Consider the following 25,825-nt stretch of genomic DNA (forward strand, 5'->3'; position numbering starts at 1 on the left):
TTGGGAGCTGCCTAGAGCCTGCGTAGCACCTCCTTTCCCCCACACCCAGGACTACCCCTCACAGTTTGAAATCCAGTGAGAAGAGTTCTTGGGCCTTTCTATTTTATGCCTTCAAAAGTAGTTCAAAACATAACATGTTTCCCCGAAAATAAGACATCCTCTGAAAATAAGACCTAGTGCAACTTTGGGAGAAAAAATTAATATAAAACACTGTCTTATTTTCAGGGAAAGAGGGTAGTTGTTAAAAATTTAGACCCATTTCTATCCATGTGTTATTGTAAAATTTCTATGTTTGATCTTTTGCAGCCCAGACCAATGTAGAGATTCCATTACCTCATATCTCAAAGGAGAACCTGGGAAATTTGAAGCCAATGGGAACCATGCAGAAGTCACTCCAGAAGCCAAGACGAAATCTTACTTTCCAGAATCCCAAAATGATGTAGGGAAACAGAGTCCTAAGGAAACTCTGAGACCAAAACCACATGGATATGGTCGTATTGAGGAACCAGCATCATCATCACTAGCAGCATATCAGAAATCTCTGGAAGAAACCAGCAAGTTTGTAATAGAGGAACCTAAACCCTGTGTGCCTGTCGGTATGAAAAAGATGAGTAGGACTTCTCCTGCAGATGGCAAGCCAAGGCTTAACCTCCACGAAGAAGAGGGGTCCAGTGGGTCTGAGCCAAAGGTATGTCAGCTTTATTCAGAATGCTGGCCTTTAAACTGAAGGTTATTGATGGTTCGCTTTCTCTGATTAATGTAGCATTGACCCATGGTTCTTTACTATTTCCAAATTATAAATGCATGACTGAAAATTGTAACCCTGATGTTGGGGCTAAAGAAAGTTCTGACTAAAACATAAGCCACTTGATCATATCTTCATTCATAGGACAGGAAAAAGAACCATAAAGATGTTAAGTAACCAGCTTAAGGTCCAGTATTATTTTTTCTGGGATTTAAGTTTCCTCACTTCCAATCTAATCTTCTTTCCTATGCAAGGAGGGTAATTGTTCTGACCTTTTCTGGTTCTTTTGCATAATTTAGCACACAACCCATTTAAAAGTTCTACCCTGTAAGGTCAGTTGTTTGAAAGTGTGCTTTAAAATTTGAAGGAACATGCCTAAAAAGATGTGTGTTGGTTGACAGCATTGAGAAATTTAAAGTAAGAAGTATCATTTTAATAATTTTTATATCTACATTGATAATTATCTTAATATTTGTTTTCAATAATTTTAAAACCTACTGCCACAGAATTATTTGCTTGGTGTTTGTACTTGTATATTTTGGTGCTACTATCTTAATAGTTTTTTTTAATTCATTGAGGTTTATCATTTTTAGATATTTTAAAAGTTTGAAATTATGATTCATAGATGGATATGAGAAAATAGAGCTGATTTTATGTCTTTTCATGAACTATGTAGTAGACATAGATTAAGAATTATACATCTTTGGAATAACAGTACTTGTCATCATTTTTCTTAAAACATCTAGTTTCTTTTGTCAAATAATGAGTCCATAATTAATATGATGTTTAAAAAAATATAAACTCCCAATCACTGAGGAGCTAATTGTCAGATTATTGACTAATATCCTCTCCTTTTCCCTTCTGCAGACTATCTTTTGACCATTTTCCTGCTTGTTTAGAAGGAAAGGGAAAGAAAGTAAAATTGTCAGGTCTCTCTCCACTTCTTTCCTGACAAGTGGGGTTTTGAATATCAATTTCTGTCTTTTAGTTAACTCTTAGCTTTTAGTTAACTCTTAGCTTATGTAAGCAGTATGATTTTGAGTAAAATATTCCCTTTTAAAAATGAGCCCACACAATAACATTCTGGTTTTTTAACTATGAACATGTGCAAAATCCTATTAAAATCAATAGAAAGTACTGAAATACAAGTATAAGTAAGCATTTCTATGTGTATACAATGTGCATACAGATTGGCTGAACCAGGGAGCAGGCATAAAGAGGATTTTAAAACAAAGTCTTAACCCTGGAAGGAATCTAAGCTGAGTTCACCAGCATGGAAAATAGTCACTACTAGGAAATGTTTGCAGCATTTTTAATAAATGAGTTTATGCCTTTGGTGTTGGTCACAGGTCCCACTCCAATGCATAAAGACTTTATGAGCATAGAAATTCATAATGGAGTTCAAGCTTCTGGTAGATATGAGCCTGACCTCACAAGAAACCCAAAGATGTTTGGATGTGTCTTTTGCGACTAGATTATAGGACAATAGCAACCAACGAGGTCATCTGATGTATGATTTCAGAAACAGCCCCCTTTTTGTTCCCTAAATAATCAGGTCAAAAGTCCGGGTGCAGCTCTTACACGAATGACTACGTGCTGTTACAAGGTAAAATTCTGTTCTTTTCTGCCCCTTTCCATGCAGCGACCCATGGCAAGGAGCACTGAGAAAATTCCCTTTGGCCTCTTAGTTAACGCTGTTTACCAATTCCTAGGGAATTCTCCAAAAGAGATCCTGAGGAGGCCCTACTTACTATTAATATATTCTGTCAGCCCTTCACCATAGGATTAGCCTAGACTCCAGTAAAGAGTGGAAACTAAAACACTGGCCAAATGGCCAGTTCTTATTCATGTGAGGGGCTGTTCTTAGATGACGATTGATAGGATTATGATGTAATTTAACATCTAGAGTTGTTATTAGTGTTTGCATTAGTATCTGTTCTTCTGCTTTGAAATTTACCCAAGGGAAAACTGTTCCCCAGTTTACGATTCTGTGGATGGTTAATTCTGACTGAATTCTCCCTTTGCCTCATCTAACCTACTAATCCTTGAATGCTGATGAGTACTTTTTTCCTTTCACGATATGAATTCCTCTTACCTTTCACAATATGAATTCCTCTTACTTTTTTCTGCCTTCTGGAGCCATTGCAGGGCCTCCTTTAACAATAAAAGGTCATTTTAAGTGTCCTGAATTTATGATCCTTTTCTAATGAACTTTAAAAAGTAATAGGAAACTTAGCAAGCAATATCTTTGCAAAGAATAAGAAACTCAAAAACTGTTTCCATTTGACACTATATACTATTCAGTAGTATGTTTTGTTCACGTGAACTTTTCAACAAAGTCAAGGTTGATATTTATATTTTTGTTAAGTTTACCTTTGGTGAATATGGCCTATTATATTATCTATTTGACTAATGTTTCATTAATCATTTTAGCTAGCACTTATACTTCCCATAATAATTTTACTTGTTTTTCTTTTATTATCGATACTGCCATTGATTTTTTTAATGGATATTAACTACAACTTCTAACTCCAATACTTCAAACTTGAGGTAATTAGTAAACTTAGAAAATAAAATTTCAGAATTATTTTCAGAATTATTTGATTAAAATTTAGAAATAAAATCATTCAGTAAGTATTTTTCACCATGACATTTAATTAGAAACCAAAAATATTTTTCCCTTTGAACTGTGAACTGATTGCCACTTGGCAGTTTTTTTCATATTCTTATCCTTATTGCCTAAATTTAGCATTTGTTTAGTTACTATATTCTGTCTCTACCATGTGCTTGTCTGTTAGGTGTATTTTCTATTCTTAATTTCATATCAGTTCTTTAAATAAGACCTAATATTTTGACATGTTTTACCTTATTCCTTTATTTATTTGAATAAACTCTTACTAGATACCAATTATACTTACATCATTCTTTACTTTTTGTCAATTTGTCAAATCTGGCCAAAATTTCATGAAAATCCAATATCATGCCTTTTTCTGTAGATTAACTAAAATAGGACTGAACTATAAGATTATACATTTAAGTCAAATGTATATAGATTTAAAACTAGTTAAAAATATTAATGTTTCCTCAAACTAATAATTAGCAGATTTACTTTCTGGTGCCAAAAAGTCTCTAAAATTGTTATTTTTAATATTTTATCATTTATTTACCTTGGTCTTTATCAAACCTATATGCAGGTAAAGACCAAATAAATTAGATTCACACACTTATACATAAATACATACATACATATACAGAGCAGTTTCCCTTAGTATCCTGCTCAAAAATTTCTTTCACTGAAATTCTTAAAAACATTTTCACAAATATACAGCACAATTTTCCTTAGAGAAGGGGAAACCAGCAAGTAAAAGTAATTCTTTTTTGATTTCCCTTCTCAGAATGTCTTTTATTTTAAATGTGATGGTAAAATTATGCTAAAAATACATTTATCAGGACTTGTATAACAGTGAGAGTGATTCAAGCTCAGAGGAGGAACGGAGAGTCACTACCCGAGTTATTCGCCGGCGTTTGATTATAAAGGTATCCTGTAGCCGAATCAGCATGGGGCAATGCTGTATTATTAGAAAGTTCTTTCTTGTGGTTTTGAAATTTTAGCATGCTTGATAATGAAATGGCTCTCTATATGTTTGTCTGCACATTTAGAAGCTTATAAAAACAATAACAAAAGGGTAGTGAGGCCTGTGTTTGACCTGACAATTGTAATTAATTTTATCTGAGAATTCCTGGGTATTGTATCCTGTTTTCCCTGAAGAAGTGTTATATTGCTGAGAGACTAGTCCCAATCAAATGAAATGTCCAATGAAATCTCAGAGGCAGTAATGAGGGATGAGCTAAGAGAACTGAAATGCTTCCTTCTCAATCTCAAATTCCTTCTGCCTTCAGAGTTTAAGTGAAAACTAGTTTTGTTTTTTGTTTTTATCAATAACTGGAACTTTGATGTTATAGCCTGGATATGTGACATAAGGCAAATTTAAAAAAAAAAGCAAAAAACCTATTTCAGAAGTTTTTGCTTAAATTTATTGGTGTGACATTGGTTCACAATGCAATATAATACAGATGATATATATCATAGAATTATACATTTGAAGCCTTTATAATTGTACAAACCAACATCACCCAAATTAATGAAATAGGTTTTTAACTTGACAAAAATACAGCCTGATTTTTTTTGTATGTTAAATTATAGGAAGCAATTTTTTTCTAGAAATGAAAAATATAATCTCACCTGGTACAGCACAGTTGAATAAGCTGATTTCCCCTATAAAGGCCTTTTGAAACACTGACCTTATGCGTGGAAAGGTCCAGCAGAATGTGTCTCAGTCTGCTGCTTGTCTTTATTACTGTCTTTAGCTAGATCTTCTCTTGATGTTAAAATGATTGAGTGCATTGAACTAGGAAGCTGTTCTGAATGTGATCCAAATAACTTGAGGCTCTTTGGTTGGCAGCTCTAGAAAAGAAAGGAAGGGAAATGTCTATTGAAAACCATTTGTCAAACTTATCCATTTCTAAAGTGTCAGGAGACTCAGCAGAGAGCAGAGATGTTGGCTTAGGTATCCAAAAATTTTTAATCCTGCTGTTTGTACTTTTCATGTAGATCAGATTAAAGAAGAAAAGAAATTTGCTTATATATTTTACTAAGACTTTGGAAGCATTAAAGAAAATAAGGCAGCCTCTAAATTTTACATTATCCCCCAGTCAACCTTGAGCTCAATAGGGGGCTATCAAAAAGCATGAATCACTTCTTTGAAAATTCCGTTTAGGCAAACCAAATTCTTTATTGGGATCTAGCATATTTGTAAGTATTCAACCTGCTATCCATAAATCTCATAATCACTTCCCACTTCTTCCTGGAATTAGAGGAAAGAAATAATTCCGTTTTCTGAAGAAGGTAAAGCCATACTTTTTGCTCAGGCTTTGCTATTCTCATGTCTTCAAGAAATGGTATTTTAAAATGAAACTTCTAGAAAAAGTACACCAAGCATAGTGTAACTTGCTTCTTCTTATGCTTAACATTTGACATATTCATACTGCATCCAAATCCACCTATTCCTTTAGAATAGCTGCCATGATAGAAGCCGGCTCTCCTTTATGTAAAAATGGGCAAAATTAGGTTTACAGTTGTAATACAAGAAAAAAAATCTGTCACATCTTACTGCTATACACATAAATTTGCCCAACCCTGTATAGGACAGAAGAAAATAAGTTATCCTACAAAAATATTGGGAGAGTGGAGGGTAAAGAAATATTACTCTGAAGAATACAAAAACATCAAACCCTGCTCACTGTCAGTGAGCACTCTCTTTTGTTCTCCTAGCATTCTACACGTGCATTTTCAAATTAGCTTTTATTAGAGTTATAATGTAGTTGAGCTTAATATATAGTTAATATATTTAAGTAATTAATTATAGAATTAACTTTTTTATTACTAAAAGACCAAAATACATTATGATGTTGTAGTAGGCTTCATAAAATAGAGAAGTCAGTGAAATTTCAGGAAGGTTGGGTGGAAACATCAGAGAAAGGGTTTTATAACAAGAGAAAGCATGGTATAAACAACTGAATCACTCAAGTTTTGAGAAATGTTTTTTGTATATGACAAATCAAAAGCTAACGAATAGTTATAATTGTAATTGGAAATTATGGAAATAACAAAGAACGTTACATATACTGTAGAAGAATTGTTTAGGTTAATATTTTTCTGTTCAGATTTTTGGAGCAGTTGAAAAGGGTCAGACTTCCATTGTTTTTCTCTTTACTCGTTTGTTAGTATCTTTCTGATGTAAAAGAGCTTGAGACCACAGTAGTATGTGGTAAATGTGGCTGGGAACCATCTTTGTCAAAAATATAACATGAGAAAGTTAGGCCCTAAAGCAGTGGTTCTCAACCTTCCTAATGCCTCGACCCTTTAATACAGTTCCTTATGTTGTGGTGACCGCAACCATAAAATTATTTTAGCTACTTAAGCTCTACAGCAGCTGTTCTCAACCTGTCACAACCCACAGGCTTAAGACCATTGGAAAACATAGATATTTACATTGATTCATTAACAGTAGCAATGAAATTATGAAGTAGCAACAAAAATAATTTTATGGTTGGGGGTCACCACAAGATGAGGAACTGTATTAAAGGGTCGAGACATTAGGAAGGTTGAGAACCACTGCGCTAAAGGAATCATCAATACTAAAATCACTCTTTTGCTAGATGACAAAACAGGATTGAAGACCGGTTGATTTATACAGAATCAGCAGGGCAGTAGCAGTTCTGGGACCAGAACCTAATCTCTAGCCCTCCAGTGAAGCTTCTAGTTGCTTTTTCCACAATTTTATATTCTTTCTCTTCCAGAACAAATAAAAAATAACTTCTCCTAGACTAAGTTAGGCCTTTCTAGTGGCATGGAAGAGGGCAGCATTGGACTGTCTTTTCTGAAAACTAGGAAGCTGGAATGTTAGGAATTTGACCTACTTCATGGAGGCTATCTACCTTGGACTAAGTCAGCATATTTAGATTGTTTGCCACTTAAGTGTCAATAGTGTTCTCAGGATTCCATTACCAGAAGTCTAGGCAAATTTGCATTCTTAGCCATTCAGTTTGTGTAATGAGTGGGTTGAAAGTATAATTTTATAATTTAAATTTAATTATTTTTTAAGTTGCTAAGGAATGTGTCAAATTAAACTCCCATTTATTTGGGGAGCTTTTAAATTTTATAAACATTTATTTCTATGTAATTTGATAATATCACAATGGTTTCAAATGCTTGAAAGCAATTTAAGTAAATTAACCAGTCCTATAAGCTTGTTTTACATTATAAGCCAACTCACAGCCAAACTATTGTGAAGTTTAAAAAGATTCAATTAACTGAAATTTCGCTATACTTTTAGACTACAACTGTTTTCATGTCTATTTTTGAAAATTTTTTATGATTTTTCAGATTATATGTATTGATATGTTGTCCCCATTCCATTGTCCAGCAGTAACTACTGTTCATTAGCTTTAGATTTTTATGTACATGTACAAAACAACATCCTTTGCAAATGGGTTTTTTAAAATATAAAAATAAGTTATACTGTCTATATTGCTTAGTAACTTGCCAAGTTATATGTGCACTATATACATGATATCTATCCCCATTTTTTGGAAAGTTGAAGTTTTAATACTGTATACATCAAAGCAAATTGGTACATTTTTATATAGTTAATTGTTCTTTCATTTTATTCAAAAAATTCAAGGAGGAATAAAAATTAGAGAATGTTTTTTGTAGGATTTTAAAGGGAAGTAGTTAATCTTCAGTAAGGTGGCACCAGGGTTGACATAGGTAGGTAGATAGATGACAGACAATTGTATTTTTCCTTAGAAACAGCATGTGCTAGGGGAGGGTATTGCCAAAAATAATGCCAGAGGGCGGGGGGGGAATTTTGTTTACTTAACAGTACAAACTGTTTCCAGGAACTTTAGAAACTAATTAGGGATTATTTTATCTCATTAAGGAGAAACCCCAAAGATCTCTCCTTAGTAACACTTGATTTCCAATATATTTGACAAAACTTTAAGTGGATGATTTTTTTAATGTATTTTTGACTCCTTCCTATTTAATCTACTTTAGTGAGTTTTTACATAGACAATTTATTCTGATCTTATTAAAGCATAATTGACTACTTTATGACCATTTTAGTTTGATATACCTATATCTTTAATTTTACATAAATAGTATGAATTTTCAGTAGGAAAAAATGAAAATGCTACATACCAGAGTAGATCTCCACAGCCTACATGGTTTATTACTTATAAGTAGGGCTTTGTTTTTTCTAAGACAATTAATATAAATCAGTATACTTATATGTATTCACTATATCCTTATAAATAGAACTATTTCACATTTCTTTCTGAGACTGTCCAGTTTAAAAATTAATTGGCATCTTTCCCCCCTTTTCATGATATGTCCAATAAGATTCTGTTTTACTGTATTTTCCTGGGATTTTCTAACACTCTGAGAACTAGACATTTCCAAAAGTTAGCTAAAAAATATTCCATTTATTCATATTTAAATCATAGTGACATCTTTTGTGACCTTTTATCAGCCTTTTTTACTATCTTTATGCTTTTACTTTTAAAATAAAATTGTTTTTAATGACACCAACCATATTAAGTATAAATAACACTCCCATAAAGATGTATTGCAGATTTTAGTGCATTTAATCATGAGTCCTCCACATTTCTCCAATCTCCTTCTCTCTATTAAGTGTGTTAATTGAAACTAATCATAAGCAAGATTCAGGGTGAACTAAATCTGAGTCGCAAGAAATATATTTTCATCCCGCCTCTAGACCACAGTGAGATGAGTCACGTGTACCCCATGCTGTCATGACCTATGATGCCACAACCTATAAGAATACAAAGTCACTTTATAAAAAGAAAGAATGGAAATAGAATATTGTTAGCAAAACACAATGGTGTTTTCGTCTTTACACTATTCTTCATTTTAAACCAGAACTGCCTCTCTACCTGTTAAAACATAAAGCACTCATCAAGTTCTCCCACCATTGGCTGGCACTGACAAAAATTTCAGAGCTACCTCTTCCGTGACAGTGCCACTGAAAGGCCTAGAATTCTGGCTCTCCCAGAGAGGCAGCAGTCTTTGTGTCCTGCTACTTTTCCTAGGAAGCCAGCAGTGCACAGTAACTACATATACTGTGGTGTAGCTATATCCAACAAAAAGTTTAACTAATAGGTAAATATGGCTATAGAATAGGTCTGCACTTCAGATGTTTGTCCAACATTGTAGGTGGCACTAACCTAAAGTTGAATGAAGACCAGTGCCGAAAATAATGTATCACAAATACAGTCCTATGTTTGCTTTGAGTGGTTCTTCTTCTTAGGCAATCAGAGAACTGATAGATATTAATGAGCCATCTAAATTTATCAAGCTTTCTATGAGCAGGATAGTAAGAGCCCATCTTGGAGAGTGAAGAATTTATTTCATTTTTTTAAACTCACTAGAGGAAGGTCTTTTGACAGTTTTCCCTTTCTAAACCTATAACAGTCAATAACAGAGATACTATTTTAAATTCCTTTCGTACTGACTTTTTTTTTCTTTTTGTGGCAATTAAAACCAGATAATCAGTGATTACATAGGACCCTCACTTGAAAATAGTAGTATTCTGAAACCAAGAACTTCATCGGACAGCTATTCTCATTTATCTTAAGACCTATAAAATGTTCTGTCTTTAAAAAAGTGAGATTTTCCCTGAACTTTCTCTCAGTGCTTCCAAAAAATATATATATTGCTCTTAGTAAATGAAATTTTAAGTCAAACTAACAGTGGGTGATAAATTTCCCAATTAAGGTACTATCTTAATTCAAATTAGGCATACTGTAATTCATAAAAATGGGATGTACTGAAAGTGAGATGATCTAATAAGAGCCCTAACCATTGGCTAATTTTTCTCTCCTCAACCAATGTAACTTTGCTTTGTAAAGCAATGTGTAAGTGTTTATCCTATAGTTATGTATTTTTAAATTCTTCCTTTCTTGGAGCTTGTTGCCAATCATCATCCTGGTACATACTTGAGGTTTAACGCTTTGAATGTTGTTGACTGCTCAATAATTATCAGTGGAGTCAGCCTCTTCTCCTTGCCCTGCAAGAGCAAGTAGAACATAAGCCTTCTTTTTCTAACGTTCCGCAGAGCATGTGTGTGTGTGCGGTGTGTGGAGTGGTGGGGAGATCTCTCCACCCAGTGTGTTGCTAATCTCTATGCCACATCCTCTAGGGGGAGGAAGCAAAACACATTCCTGGTGAATCTGTCACGGAAGAACACTTTACTGATGAAGAAGGCAACCTCGTCACCAGAAAAGTAATCACCACTGGGATTTCCTAGTTCTCTTGGAATTTAGATGTTCTGTTTGCTTGCTGTAGTGTCCCCTCTTGAAACAGAAAACGGGAAACATCTCTGCTTTTCACTATTGCTTCCTACAGATCACTCGGAAAGTAATAAGACGAATGGTTATCCCACAAGAGAGGAAACAGGACGTGGTAAAGGAGAAAGTAGAGGAGGAAAGCTTTGTGAACGCTCTAGTGTACGCAGCTAACAGGCTGGCGTGGGCAGTGTGGCAGCTTGAAGCGTTTGCTGCTCCTGATAGCTTGTGCATTTGATCAGGGTCAAAGACAAAGACTTTTCTTCCTAACATTCTTTAACATTCTATTCTTTTACTGTCTTCAGAGAGTTCGCAGAGATATGCTCATTTATGGAGGTTAGAACATGCCAATTCAAGATTCCTAGAAAAAATTAAAATCCTCTACCACCACCAAACCCTAGTGCCTGTCTGGGCACGGATGGAGAGCATTTGTTTCCAGCAAATGCACAGCATTTAAATGTTAGAATGGCAAAAATCTCAGTTCAAGATCCATATATCAAATATATTTTCCCTGTACAGTATGTTCTACGGAGAAATCTGAATTACCCCGTTCTTAACCCAAAAATTTTCCTCTGCGTCTCCAATGTGCTAAATTCAGGAACTAAACTCATTACTGAGCCTTGTAACTCAGCAAATGGATTTCCATCTCCCAGAAAAAGCACAGCTAGTTGCTTCTTCCTTCCTTTTCTTAGAACTTTAACCTTTTCATTTTAAAAATAGAAACCGTAACAGCCTGTGTTTACATAAGACAAAGTGAACTGAAAATTTCTCAGAAGGTCTAAATCTGTGGAAAGGCTACTGTGTTGTCCATTAATTATAAACAGGGTAAAAGCTGAGTATTTGTACAAAAACTTTGCTCTCAGAGAAGTGTGTCCCATTGCTCCGTGAAGAGAGGTCTTGTTTTATGGAAAATTGATGTCTGCCTGGTCTGGAGTGAGAGGAGGGGTTGGTAATTCCACAAATAATATTTTTTTAAAGTCCCTTAGATCCACAGCATTTCCATGGTGTTAGTGGTGATTAGAGGTTTACTGAGAACTTTCAGTCTCAGTAAAACAGCTTAAAATTCTGCTGGCTTAAAAATGCGTAAGTTGTAAATAACTAATATTTTTTATGTTTGGGGTTTGAGTGCCTTGAGAGCTTCCGCAATGATTTCTTCTAGCTTCCGACCAGAAACGGACAGGCTGCTCCTTTTTGGATTCCTCACTAACCTGAAGTCCCGTGAAGTCCAGTGGTGCTCCATAGCTTGCCTGGATGGTGCTAAGCTGTGTGGTGAAAGCCCCAGTGGATTGCATTTTTGGACATGACGTGGCAAAGTGCTTTAAATTGTGTTTCACTTATCCTAACCCAGCCTCGAGGAAACAAGAGTTGGAACTGCTTCATAAAACTAAAACTCCTTTGCCGTGAAATCCTAACGTGTGCGTTCCTTCTAAAGCAGGGAGAAGGTTGTAAGGTGAAAACAAAGAAAGAAGTCCGGCACGTGGAGAAGAAGAGCCACTCGTAACAGTGAAAGGTCAAAGGTCAGTCAGCGATGTGCGCTCATATCACCATCAATAGCATTAACTCCCTGTGGCACACAGGAAGTGACTGAGAGCGCCCCCCTCTCTCTCTCACTGTGTTCCAGCTTTGCATATGCAGTATGAAGTCGTGAGAGTTACGTTTTTTATGTATGCTCACACACACACACACTAAACTTGACTCTAGTTCACAACCCAGAAACCTCCTCAGGAATTTGTCAGGAATTTCCTAGTAAATGGCATTTGCAGAAGCAAGTGTAAACAGAGATGTTTGAATCTCCTAGAAGAGGGAAGGCTCGGTATCAAATGCAGTCAACAGGAAGATAATTTGGCAACGAGTAATTCTTAAATACTCTGTGAGAATTGTATTGACCTAGCTTTTCCCCATTTTAGCGGAACAGCACTGAAAATATAATTTTGATTAAAATATAGTAGTTGTCAAGTTTAAATTAAATGAATGAAATCCCTATGTATTATTTCATATATTTCATGTAAGCCAAAGCAAATTAAATAGGAAATTAATTAATGGTACTTGCTGTTTTTTTACAATAAGTTAAAATGTTTAAAGTTGTCTGAACTTTACTTCATAGACAAGAGTGTTTTCCTTTAGCACTGTTTTCTAAATTTGACTTTATTCTGCTTATTTCTACATAGCTATCCTTAGGAAGGCAATTTGGGGTGAAAAAGCAATATAGCTTTGAAAATGTCCCCATAAGCCTGCAAGGTAAAGCGGAATGTTTTTTGGGGGCTTTTCACCGACAGTTCTCTTAGCCCCGCTGGCCAATGTAACAGAGAGAGCAAGCGGGTTCCAGTTTCAGCTTTCCTACCTCTGTTGCTCCCCAATTCCCAGAACCCTGAGAAAATATCTAGTCTCATTGTCCCCAGTGTTTTATAAGAGGTAACTGTAACTAAGGCCCAAGTAAATTCTTAATTCTTCCTCCACTAAAACACCTTATCATTTTTTACTTATCAGCTTAAATATGTTATTTCACTTCCTCTCTGTGGGCTTTCCACAGGGGCACTGAGAAGTCACCGCTAGACAGTCCTGACAAGGTGCTTGCTCTCCCCGAGCTTACACTTTAGATATTAAATGGGAAACAATCAAAACTAAGAACTGCAGAGTGCTCTGGAATAGCATTTACTATACATACTCTTCCAAGTGTTTCACTTGTGTGCTTAATTCTCACAACCAACCCATTTAACGGGAGAGAAAACAGGCCCAGAATTTTGCCCAATATCTCATAAACAAAAAATGAATGAGCCCACACCCTCAAACCTGTGAACCAAAACTTGACCTTGATCTGAGGTAACAGATGCTTTCCTTTGGAGGGGGATGTTTCAGTTTTAAAGAATTGGATGAGGGGTGGGAAATTTGCTACGGCTAGGCACAAGCAATAGCATTCTGCAGAGGCAACAAATAGGAAACAGGGAAAGAGAAACTGAGAATGGGTCAGTGTAAGTGGCAGAAGAGTTTGCCATTGTGTCTGGAAAGGTAGGAAAGATCCAAATAGGCCTTGCGTGTCTCTTTGTTAAGATTCTGGACTTTACCCCTAAAACAGTGAGAAACCATTGAAGGTTCTTAGGCAAGGGTGGGCTATAATGCAGGTTGTGTTCTGCATCACTCACTCTAGCAGCAGGGCAGAGAGTGAATCAGAAGTGGCAATGATGGATGACAAGAAAACCTGCGAAGGCTATGTTAGATCCTGGCTTGGGCAGTGAGGATGGTAAAAGGTAGTATGGATTGAGAGATAGAAACATGACTTGTTTTTTACTGGCTGATAAGAGATTGGATAATTAAGAATAATATCAGTGTAACAATACCTAGAATGAACCCACCTATTATGCATGTCAGACAGTTAAACTTGATGGAAGACACTATGTAGCAAATTACTAAAACACTGAACATGAGTTTGCTGTCTTGAATTGGTCTATTTAAGCAATTCTAAGTGAAAATAGAAACTAGGTCAGTCAGCTTTAGTGTCTCCCTTAAAGTTTAACATCTCATTCAGTCATAGACTCATACACCTGATGGAAAAGAACCAGAAGTAGCCCTAGACAGTTTGGCCCAGTGGATAGAGCGTCAGCCTGTGGACTGAAGGGTCCCAGATTCGATTCTGGCCAAGGGCACATTCCCGGGCTATGGGCTTGATCCCCAGTGGGGGGCATGCAATCAATGATTCTCTCTCATCATTGATATTTCTATCTTTCATTCTCTCTTTCCCTTCTCTGAAATCAATAAATGTTGTTGTTTTTTAAAACAAAACAAAACAAAAAAAACCAGAATTGTTACCTACACTAGCTGGGCCATTTTTATAGAGTAACAAATACCTAATATCCATGAATAAATGATGCCAAAAACTATATGACAGTGCTGTGCTTCTAGGGTCCTATAGAGAATATTAGCAGAGAGCAACTTGCTCAATAAATATATATGAGGCTTTAAAATTACAAATAGTACACATTGTAAAGAAGTTGACAGGGCCTGGGCTACCTTGCTATCCCCCTCAAAGGAGAGAGAAACTCAGTAGGAGAATTCCTATGAATGTGGGAATAACTTCAAGGTAGAGCAAACTCAGTGTGTCAGATGGAAAGAATGGCAATTTGACTGCAAGCCCCAGTCTACCCTCCGGGGTGGTATTTACCTTCCACAGAGAACCTGGGAAATGAGTCCAAGAATACTGCCTGGAATTCCAGGACACTGAATGTGCTCTGGAAAAAATCAATTTGCAAATAGATTGAGAAATTTTATAGCCTTGCTGGCTGCCCTTTAAAAATATATATATAACAGAACCAAGCAAGCAGAATACTTCCAAATTTCACTGAGTCTGAGATGGTGACATCAAATTTTTATTTCCCATTGTACAGCCAGTTTAATTTTGAGTTATCTGAACCCTGCACCTGCTTTTCTGCAATACTAAGCCACAACCATCCTACTTTTAATGGGGAAAGCCAATGGCTTAAAGTCACTTAAAGATTTATGTGTAGTATATAGTGATTTATACTGTAGTTTATAAAGTGCTTGTCCGTTTTCTTCCTGTGTAATCCTTCAAGCAAGCCTCGAAGCAGGTCAGACCAATTTTGTTTTATTTCCTTTTAGAGATAAAGATACTGATGTCAGCTCAGAGAGATCAGACCTTTCTGCTGTCACAGCTCATGATTGATACTCTTGCCTAGTAGTGCCCTTTGTTACACCAACCTGTCTTTCTAAAATTACTTATGAATAATAGTCATATTCTATCAAATGATTACTGTATGACAGGTACTAGGTAAGATTACTAGTATATACCCCCCCATTCATATAATCCCCAAAATAATACTATAGGGTAAGTACTACCATCCTTTTTTTATAAATGAGGAAACTGAAGTTTTACAATTTAAATGACTTACCCAAGGTCCTATAGCTAATGAGCAAAAGCTAAGAGATTTAAACTTATCCAGAACCTAGTTATTAACTATTACTTAAATTAATAGTTTAATATTATTTGATGACTATTAAAAAACCTAAAAGCAAACGTTAATCAAAGTTTGTACAAAGGCAACTTTGAGTAAATTTCTTCATACTGGTCATAGTAAAAACTGTGTGGGTGTTTTTTGTTTTTGTGTGTTGTTTTGTTTTGTTTTTAGTAAATCAAGCTTTCATTTTTAAAGTAGCCATAATCTATAAAACATTTACTTCAAATGTACCATTAGTGAGGCTGTGGCAAGGGAAGGTCCCCAGAAAGAAGCTGTAAAAATAGTAGGATAGCTGTATTCCAAGCCTCTGTGGGGGAATGCTCAGGATCTCACAGCCATATGGAAGCCAAGAGTGGCAACAGTGCCCAAGTTTGCCAGGGCCACACTTTATCTGAGTCAAAAAGTTGACTAATTGTATTTATTCCTTCAAAAAATATTTGACCTTTCACTTGGTGAAGAATGAAAAGGGTAGATATGCAATCATGAAGAAAACCTCCATGCTGCCTGTCCTTCTGGGACTCTTATCTTGCAAGGAGGAACTAGATGGGACAAAGGTTGTTCAAGGGCTAAAAATACAAAGCCCAGGACCCAATGAGAAGGCAAGAGAGGTGGGTAAGAAGAGAAGGAAGGACTAGCCTAACAAATGCTCTGTGTTCTCAGTGGGCTCTAGGGAAGGCCTATCAGAAAAGGCTTTCCTGAGGCCACAGCAGAGCTAAGTCTTTAAAGATGAGTAAGTGTTAACCTGCAAAGGGACAGCAGTCTGCACTTTCAAGAAGATGGCACTTGAAACTAACTTGAAGGGTAGAGAGAGTTAGATATAGATGAAGGTTAGGGAAGGGAAGTGTAAGTGGATGCAAAGTCATGAGCAAAGGAAAAGTTGGAGACCAACGTGTTGACAGACATGTAGTCTTGATGCTCTAGATCAGGGGTGGGGAACCTTTTATCTGCCAAGAGCCATTTGGATTTTTATAATATCATTAAAGGGCAATACAAAATTATCAACTTTAAAAAAGTCTTGGTGGGGCCAGACGTTCCTCACCCCTGCTTTAGATCCTCCTGGTGTGTGTGGCCTATGGATCAGCAGTATCAGCATTACCTGGGAGACCTGTTAGAAACACAGAATCTTTGAGTTCACCTCACACTACTGAATCAGAATTTGCATTTGAAGATCCCTGGGTGATACATATGCACATCAAACTATGAGAATTTGCTGCTCCAGAACATAGAACTGACTGTCAAACTTGATTGAACACTGGAATCATCTGGGAAGCTTTTAAGTTTTGTGGGGGGGGTTTTGGATATTGGGTTCTGCCCCCAAGAAATTCTAATAAATAAACTTGAATGACATATGGCCTGGACATTGGGATTTTTTTTAAGTCTCTGCAGATAATTCCAATGTGCCCCCAAGTGTGAGAACCAACGGAGAATAGTGGGCATTAGAAGTTCATTGGGCTACAGAGAGCTTCAGACATTTTTTTTTTCTCTTAAGCTAGACCTTAGGAGCTAAAAATTACTGGTATGTAGACCTGTAAGGAAAGGATAATTCTAATTCAAGCATACTCCTGACTTGGAAAGGAAAACATTCATCTATAAAATATAAACTGCCATGAAAATCCATTGAATAGCTGTTTTTTTCTACATTTTAAAGTGTTTCCTAAAAGAAAATAAAAAGTACAGTGAAATGATTAACTTTTTGAGTTGGTTTCTACTACCTTTGTGTTTGAAAGGTCTGCAAAACCCAAAGACAGATTCCTAAATGCAAATGCTTCTACCTGGAACCTATTATCTGGACCCAGAAAGAGAAGATGACTTGTCCTTTCTTTGGAATGTCATCTTGATGGCTCCTGCCCTCTCATACCTTTCCATCAGGTGTCGCTCTTATCACAGTTTATATAGGATGTCGATATTTTATAACAGGCACTCAGCCAAGGCTCTACTGCTGTTTGAGCAACTTGGTATAAAGTCTTTTATCCAGTGATGACCTTCCTGCATCCGATGTGATTGGAGCCAACACACTCTGGTGTGAGAACAAGAGATTTATAAGGGGAACTAATTCTCAACTTTTTAAAAAAACTATCAAATCATAACCATAAATGGGCACAATTAATAGCATTTTTAAGATTATAAAAACATATCCAGTATTTCTAAAAAGTAATGGTCGTTTGCATTGGGTGATAAGAGAAAGACCTTACTCCTTATGGCCAGATTTATCCTTGGAAGTTGGATTAGTTTTTGGAAGAGATGAAGCAAACATAAATGAAGTTCAATTGAGTTGCCCATCTACATACATTTACTAAACACTATCAAACTATATTATTTACAATAGGTGAATTGTATGGTATGTAAATTATGTATCCATTGAGCTGTAAAAATCAGGGGTCTATGGGAGGGGGTTGATTAGAGAAAATTGCTGAAAATTCTCCCTAAGAAAACAGCATGATATTATAGCACTAGGGTAACATTATAGGACCATCTAAAAAGCCTGGTGCCTGGAAGATTAGGAATAATATAAAAACAGAGGTGAGAAAATCCTGATCTTCTTACTCTGATTTGCACACCTTCTGGGATGGAGCCTGTCCAAATGAGTCACTTTCCTTCTCTGGCACTCTGCAGAGCCATGGGAGGGGGCGGATGTTGAAATCACCCCACAAGGAATTGATACTTTGATATTCTTGGCTCTCAGCATTGGTGACCTGGGGTGTGGAGGTCAGCAGCACTTTTAATACAAAAAAAAAAAAAAAAAGGGGGGGGGGGGGGGGACCAGAACTGCAATAGAGCAGAGAAAGGAAGTGCTGTACCAGCATGTTTACCTAAGCCAAGGTATCCTGGGTGACCCACCTTAAAGGGGAAGAAACTTGTCCAGGATAAGTAAACAACGTCAAGGTCACTGGGAAGACTTTTGGGCCTTAACAGAAATAATCCTAAAGGTTATCCTAGACCTGCTTACATGTTGGTGAACAGGGTTGTTCTTGCCTTTCTCAGGTTTCTGTAGGGGCTGTGTCTTGTTCTTGGGCAGGCATTCAAGTTTGTCACCTTCATGCTGACAAAGGACTAGATGTGGGAATAATTTTATTTTATGGAAAAAAAGTTCATACCAAGAACAATACACACTGCACCAAAGTATGAAAACCTTTGCCAAAAAAAAATGTTGATTTATGTTGACATATTAAGAGCGGCTAAAAAACAGATTCTTTATGCAGGTATTATCGAGTAAGACAAGACATCTTAGTGGAGCCTCAAAAAAAACAAACCTCAAAATTAATTTATACTGTCACCATAGATATGGGACAGGAAAGGGGAAAGTATTCTTTCCAATGGCTGAAGATTTTTCCATATGCACATTAAAATGAAAGACGGTTTCATAGTAATGAAGCAATAGCACTGTCCTCCCTTTTTGAAAGACTGGTTGCATTTTGGGAGGTGAGGGATATAAAGCATACAGACAGGACTGAGATGCACTATTCTGAATTCATATCCCTGTGCCCATGAAAACCTCATGCCCCTACTACTGTGCTCTTGGTGGAAATCTCAGAAAGCACCCGTCAGCCTCTTCATTTTACAGAGAAGCCAGAGGCCCCAGGGCTTCCCCAGAGGCCCCAGTGAATGACCTAGAAGAGAGTCTTTCTGACTCAATCTCTAAAACCACAAATAGAGCAAACAAAGTTGCATGAGGTCACAGGATCACCGAAGGGAGGTCACAGCCTTCAAAGAGCTTTCCAGCACACATCAGGGCCTTGTCCTCTCGGGCATCTAGCAGATAGCCTGAGTCCAAAGTTTCATGCTAACCTGCCCCATTAGGAGGCCCAGGACTCCCACTCTCTGAGCCTTTTCTGTTGAATAGCAAGAAAGGCTTAGGCAAGTTCTCTGTTTTTTAAAAAAAAGAAAGCAAGCTAACCTCACTCACTACCTATTGTCTGTCTTCCCACAGGATCACGTGTTTTTACTGCCAGTATTGAGAAATTTATGAAGACATGTCAGCAGGAAGTAGAGATTGGAGGAGAAGGGTGTGTGTGTTTGCCGCTTCCACACATTAATGGCATGATTTTTTTTTTTTTTTTTTTTTTTTACACAAAAAGAAAAGAAGAAAAAGAAAACCACCCACATTTTAATTTAGCATGAGCCAACTTTATAGAGCATGGAAATTCACGTTCATTCCCAGGATTAGCACGTGTGCAATTAGCAATGCAGTGTATATACAAGAAGCCATGCCGTTAACAGTTTATCTCAAGGAACTTGGTGTCATTCACAAAAGGAAGAAATTCCTGCCTCCTGAAGGAACAGAAGGAGACGGACTGATGAAAATCACAGAGAAACACTAAAATTACTAAATCCACAACAGCTCGCCTTATTTTTCTTGGACCCAAACTGTCAGGGTATAAAACACTATTTGTTTCTTTTTTAAAACATCTATAGTTTTGCTGTAAATAACAGTGTATAAATTCTAACAGAAGAAAAAAAAAATAGAATAAATGTTGATAAGGCACTGCCTCTTAGAACCCAAACAGAATATTGCAAATGCATTTAACATCATGCAAATGCATTTAACATCATAGAGGTCTCAAGGGACTACACCCTAGAAGAAGAGGGGGTGGTTCTGGGGGGGAGGGACCTTTACTGATTCTTGTATATTAGCAATTATAATGTTTGTATATGCAAAACTGCTAGCTTGATTTTAAAAAAAGGCAAATCTTTAAAATCTGCTGCAAATTTAAATAATTCCCAAAATGAGGAATTCTGTAGTTCTGTGAAAAAATTTTTCTTCAGAATACTAATATTTTGATGCATGTGTATCACCTTATTTTGATTAAATCTTTTCCAATTTTGCAAACACTACCGTACACTGCAACACAGAAGATTTTATCTGTAAACAAAAAGCCCTTCATCTAATATTTGTTGCTATTGCCAATTTTCCAATTAAACGACCTAAAAATGGAAGAAGAAGAAAAAAAAAAACCTATACAGTAGTTGCTTTAGGGGGAGGGGGTGCTCTCTGTTAGTGCTTAAAAGGGGGGGTAATGCTTGCCGCTTTAGAGGTGGATGGTGCTCATAAGAGGCCCCAAGTCAGGGGTGTTTAAAATGGACTGAACAGAAACCCTTAGCTAGTAGAATGGCAGCACGCTGTAAAATTACCACTGTATCGTGTACTGGCTCTAAGATGTAGACACCTTTCAGTAAGCCAATCATTTGTAACCATTCTAGCAGTGTCATACTAGGTTAATAAGGCTGCAATGTTTTAAAGGGCATTTTTATTTGGGTTTTGGTTAAATCCTTTAATTTGTTGATTATATTCATATGAAATCAGCATTCATGGACACATAGCTCTAATGACATAATGTATGAAAAAAAAAACCATACACTGGATGACCTAGTCGATTATTTAAGCATAAAATAAATTGTGTTCAACTCTTCACCTATCTGTGCTCTACCGTGTCCTTGTGTTCACCTACAGAAGATCATTGTCTAACTCCTTATCATTTGGCAGCACCGATCCCCCTCACCAATCCTATGGGTGCCTCCGCCTCTGGGGTCACTGAGGAGATAGTCCCCCTAACATTCCATTCTTCCCTGCAAACTCCCAAGCTGCAACAATCTGGAGCATTTCATAGCGGAGCCATGAATTAAAGATTGATGACAATTGATCTTTGCTCACCTCTGGGTTGGGCTGTCTCACCACCCCACCCCTCAAAAGTGGGAAGTTGGAGCTATTAGACCAGCATGCCCGGAAGTCATAAACTGGCACCTCCAGGAACCTTTCCACTGGCCACTGTTTTACCCCACAAGGCAACTGTTTGTTTTTTAATTGACATTCACTGTCAGTGCCTAGAAGTTAGGAAATGTCACACAGTAACCAAATTTCTAACTTCTCTTGAAAAGATTTGGCCTTACTGCCAGAAGACACCTTCTGGGGCCAGGATGCCCTCTCCGGCCAGGTGTATGGTGTCCAGGCACCATAGTCTCATTATTTCTTTCTTTTTTCTTTCTTTAATTCTTACCACAGGATATTTTTTCACTGGTTTTTTAGAGAAGAGGGGGATGGAGGAGAGACAAATATGGAATGTGCTCCTCCCCCTGAACCAAAATTATCCTATGACATTCCCCCCACCCCATCCTACCCCAGGTGGAATGGTAAACCAGGATCAGAATCCAGGTGTCCTAACTTCCCATATAAGAGTCATGAATTGTGGACGCACAGTCCTTGACAGAAAGGTGTTTATCCTGAACTAGAAGCTTGATGAAGTGTGTTTGTCTAGGTATTAAATGGGTGTTATGTGCATATACCTGAAAACTTGACTTCAGGACTTTATGACTGGCTAACCTTAAGTTCAAGCAAAAGTTCATAAATTTAATCAGAGAAGTAGTAAAATAGGATGATCCGGATTTTATTTGCATCTCTGTATATGTATAGATGTGCATGCATGGATTGAATTGGGAGCATATTTTATATATTCCTAATACTGTCTTTGACCTACTGGCTTATAAAATGTATTTAAGCTTTTTCCCTCAATCAAGGGGGGAAAAAATTAACTGTGATGATAAGATTCCTGATAGTTGCTGGTTTTCAATTTTATATACCTACCTAATTCCTCAGTTTGTTCAATTAAAATGTATTATCACTATTCAATTGCCAAGTTGTGGCAATATACTGTGCAGGGTTATTCTACCATTCCTAAGAGGGACCTACTTCACTGAACACATAAGCAGCCAGCTTCCTTCCTCTGTTAATAAATACTACCACAGTGTCCTGATGTTCCAACATGTTCATTTGGTATCCTCCTGAGTTTCATCAAGACAGGTTTTTCTCCAGGGCAAATAAAAAGTTGTTTGCTTGTCTTTATGAGCATCAGGTCACAGCAGGGATATATGAGAAGCTCAGAAATTGCCAGAGTGATGACTCTCTGAAGAAGCCACTAATCCAAAAGCTAACTTCCTGAGTCTTGGTGTTCTTGATTCTGGCATTTTAAAGGGTGTGTAATTTCCTAGTCATCTGGCACTGCTCCTTGCTCATGAATTTATGATAAAATAGTCCAGAAATAAACATGTCTAACATTGAGATTTGAACCAGACTTTACAAGAGTTCTTTTAGTAACAGAGACCCCAGAAAAAAAAAAAAAGACAAAAAAAAAAGACAGTGGCGTAATTAATTTTGTGGTTCCTAGCTAACTATGCACCAATACAAATAAGTGAATAACAGAGTGGACTCTGACTAATGTCCTTAGAGTAGGTCCTATAGCCTTTGGTTCTTTAACAATTAAATGTAGACCATTCAAAATAGACTAAAATGAAATTTACCATTATATCTGCCACACTCAGTGACTGACAGCCGTGAGTAAAATACATGACTAGGTGATCCTGTATTGAGAAATTTTATTCTTCATTCTTTGGTGCTTCCAGTATTAAGGAATAAACACCCCAAGGGTTGCATTTTCAACAGGACATCCTGAGACTCCTCACTAATTCCTCAAGGCGTTCCAAAGCAAAGCAGAGATGAACAGGGTGAAAGGATTGTAAAGGCGATGGGAAGAAGCACTAGGCCATGAAAGGTACACCAAAAACAAGGGAAATGTCAGATCTTTTTCTCCAAGACTACCTTAAAACACCCTGTCTGTATTCCAGAAAAATAAGTGAGCTCCCTGCCTACTTTCCCCTAAGATCATCCACTTCTCTTCTGAAATTGAACTCAAGCAATGGCAATATTCTGAGAGCTGGCAATATTCTGAGAGCTGGGAAGGAATGAGGACTTACAGGCTTCCTGCATCTGAGGCACACTACCAGGTCCTCAGACTAGACTGTGCTCCCTGAGAGCAGGGACTTCATTCTGCTACATCTACAGTAGGTTCTCAGTAAGAATTTGAGTACATAAATGAGTTAAACATCAGAGGGCAAAGAACAGTAAATGGGAAAGTTACTCTGTGCACTGTCTTGTACACCATTTTCTTTACAGGCTCAAGCAGGTTGAAAATTAAAGGAAAGCACCACTTTTGAGTCTAATAATTTCATTCACTGAGAAATATCTTGTGTCACCATCCTCCACTAGCCCTTTCCAGCTGCACAATCCCTTATTAGCCACAAAGTCTTAAATAATTGGACTTGGATATCCAATATCATAGCATCAAACAACACACCAGTCATGCTGCTGAATCAGACATTGTTCCCATAGTGATGGGCTACTGTCCTCGTCATCATCACTGACTGGCCACAGAGAAACCAGGCAAGAGTGTAGAGACCTTGCCATGATCCCTAATCTCTATGGAAGAGTCAGATTTGTCTCCTCTCTTTCAGATATATCCAAAATTTTTTTTAAAACTGTGCCTACTCAAAAATCCCACTTCAGTGTTGCAGTGTTTGTTGGGTTCGTTAAAGACCAGAAGCTATAGAAATTACATCCGAGAAATCCCTGGGTGTTTTGTTTAAACACAGAATTTGAAAAAAAGATGGCCAACATTTTTTTTATTCAAGAGATTTTAGATTTTTTAAAAAATTAAATTTGAATTCTCTTTAAAATCTAAGGAAGTGACAATGTTGTTTCTGAAATCCCTTATGACAACAACTTCTTGGAACAAAACTACACTTGCCACATTTGGACAAGCATTTGTTTTCTTGTTCACCATCGTCCCTTCTTCTCCTCTTACCTCCAAAACCCAGTCTACTTTATTCATTTCTATTCCCAGTCTTTGTTTGGTCAGATTGGAAGAAGGAGAAGGTGACAAAATGAGATCGTGCTTGAGTTCTTTTTATGGCAATCAAAACATCTACGTTATTTTTATCCTCAGCGCCAAGCAGAAGATGGAATAAAGAAGGGAGTGAGAAGAGAAAGGTAGATCATGAAGTTTTTCCAAACTCATCCATTCACCCATCTCATTCAACATGTGTTGAATGCCTGCCACTTTTCAGATGCTCTCCCAGGTACAGGATACAACCATTTCCTGCCCACTGTCTTCCCAGTGAGAACACAAACAGCCTCTGTGTGAAGTCAAAAGCTCCTGGGAAAGGAAAAAGCCAGCTCTGCTGAGTGGAGCCATTGCACTTTCACAACTAAGTGAGACTCAAGGCCTGACAAAAACATCAATTTTGGTAGAAAACTTCTGAAACATTTCAAGGATATTTAAACAACTGTAAGAGAATACAAGCCCATCTCGCTTCCAAAATTTCCAGATTTAGATGGAACCAGTTGAAACTTTGAATTCATACTCAATATTCTTTACCTCCAGTCCTTCACAATGCTGACCTCTTCACAAGTCCATCCCACACTGACAACTCATGCAAACTAAGTGAGTGTTGCATGATTCAGCATTCAAATCCACAAACTTGATGGTTTCTCTGGATTCATTGTTCTTCAAAATCAAGAACTGTGCTTTCCACAGTCCCAAGAGCAGAGCTGGGCACAAAGAGGGTATAACCAACATTCAGCTTACCATGCTAATCATTTATTTGTTCTCTATGGTTATGTTTTACCAGATGCCAGCTATGCTGTAGGACACACTGATGGCTCAGTCTGAGCGCACAACCTAACCGTGGATGACAGTGCTTGAGTGCAGAGCTAGAGCTGCCTCATGAGAGCTTGGCTTGCTAACCTGCTATCATGTCAATGAGCCTTGCTTGGGTAAAGCCTAAAGCAATTAAAGGGTATCTAAGGAAAAGCCTGCAAAAACCCTAACCCATTCAATGCTGATAAAGAAAGACATATAGACAGATGCTTAAATGGGTAGATGGATATAGTGGGGACAACTGTAGTACAGTAAACTTTAGAATAATTCTCAGGATTTTAACTATAATAAAACTTTGAATTCTCAAGTTCCATAGGCTAAAGTAGTCATTCTCTCAAATGTCTATGGAGACTAGTAGGTCATCTAAATTATACAAAAGGGTTGTGGTAGACTGCATTGTCTATAAATTATTGGCTGCTTCTCCCTGGTGGTAGATTATAGTTTCACATCCCATTGACATCACTTTAGCTACACCACTTGCTTTGGCCAAAGAAAGTAAAGCAGAGTCTCTAAGAGCTAGTGCATTTTTCTTCATGCTCCCTTTCCTCTTCCTCCAACACCAGCTATGCTTCACACAGAATACTCCCTGGCCTGGTGCTGGAGTAAAGGTAACATGGTACAAAGCCACAATTAACCTGCAGTGGACATGCAATGTGAGCAGGAAATAAACCTTTCTAGTAAACCACTGAGATTGTTCTGTT

General features: G+C 37.2%; 1 protein-coding gene across 25 annotated transcripts in view; it reads left to right on the forward strand.

Moving 5' to 3' along the window:
* ANK3 (ankyrin 3) overlaps positions 1 to 21,053 on the forward strand; it is a 560,461-nt gene extending 539,408 nt beyond the window's left edge. For 15 of the 25 annotated variants that reach the window (XM_045581851.1, XM_045581847.1, XM_045581831.1 and 12 more), the window contains 7 exons: positions 307 to 688; positions 2,301 to 2,351; positions 4,196 to 4,282; positions 10,528 to 10,611; positions 10,734 to 10,790; positions 12,105 to 12,182; positions 19,568 to 21,053. In XM_045581851.1, coding sequence (XP_045437807.1) covers positions 307 to 688; positions 2,301 to 2,351; positions 4,196 to 4,282; positions 10,528 to 10,611; positions 10,734 to 10,790; positions 12,105 to 12,173 — 730 coding nt within the window. In that variant the 3' untranslated portion in view covers positions 12,174 to 12,182; positions 19,568 to 21,053. Of the gene's footprint in view, positions 1 to 306; positions 689 to 2,300; positions 2,352 to 4,195; positions 4,283 to 10,527; positions 10,612 to 10,733; positions 10,791 to 12,104; positions 12,190 to 19,567 lie in introns of all 25 variants that reach the window. The other 10 variants (XM_036438405.2, XM_045581836.1, XM_036438406.2 and 7 more) reach the window with 7 other exon arrangements.
* Positions 21,054 to 25,825: the final 4,772 nt, after the last annotated feature.

This window comes from Pipistrellus kuhlii, unplaced genomic scaffold (assembly GCF_014108245.1).
Source record: "Pipistrellus kuhlii isolate mPipKuh1 unplaced genomic scaffold, mPipKuh1.p scaffold_m20_p_15, whole genome shotgun sequence".
Lineage (NCBI taxonomy): Eukaryota > Metazoa > Chordata > Mammalia > Chiroptera > Vespertilionidae > Pipistrellus > Pipistrellus kuhlii.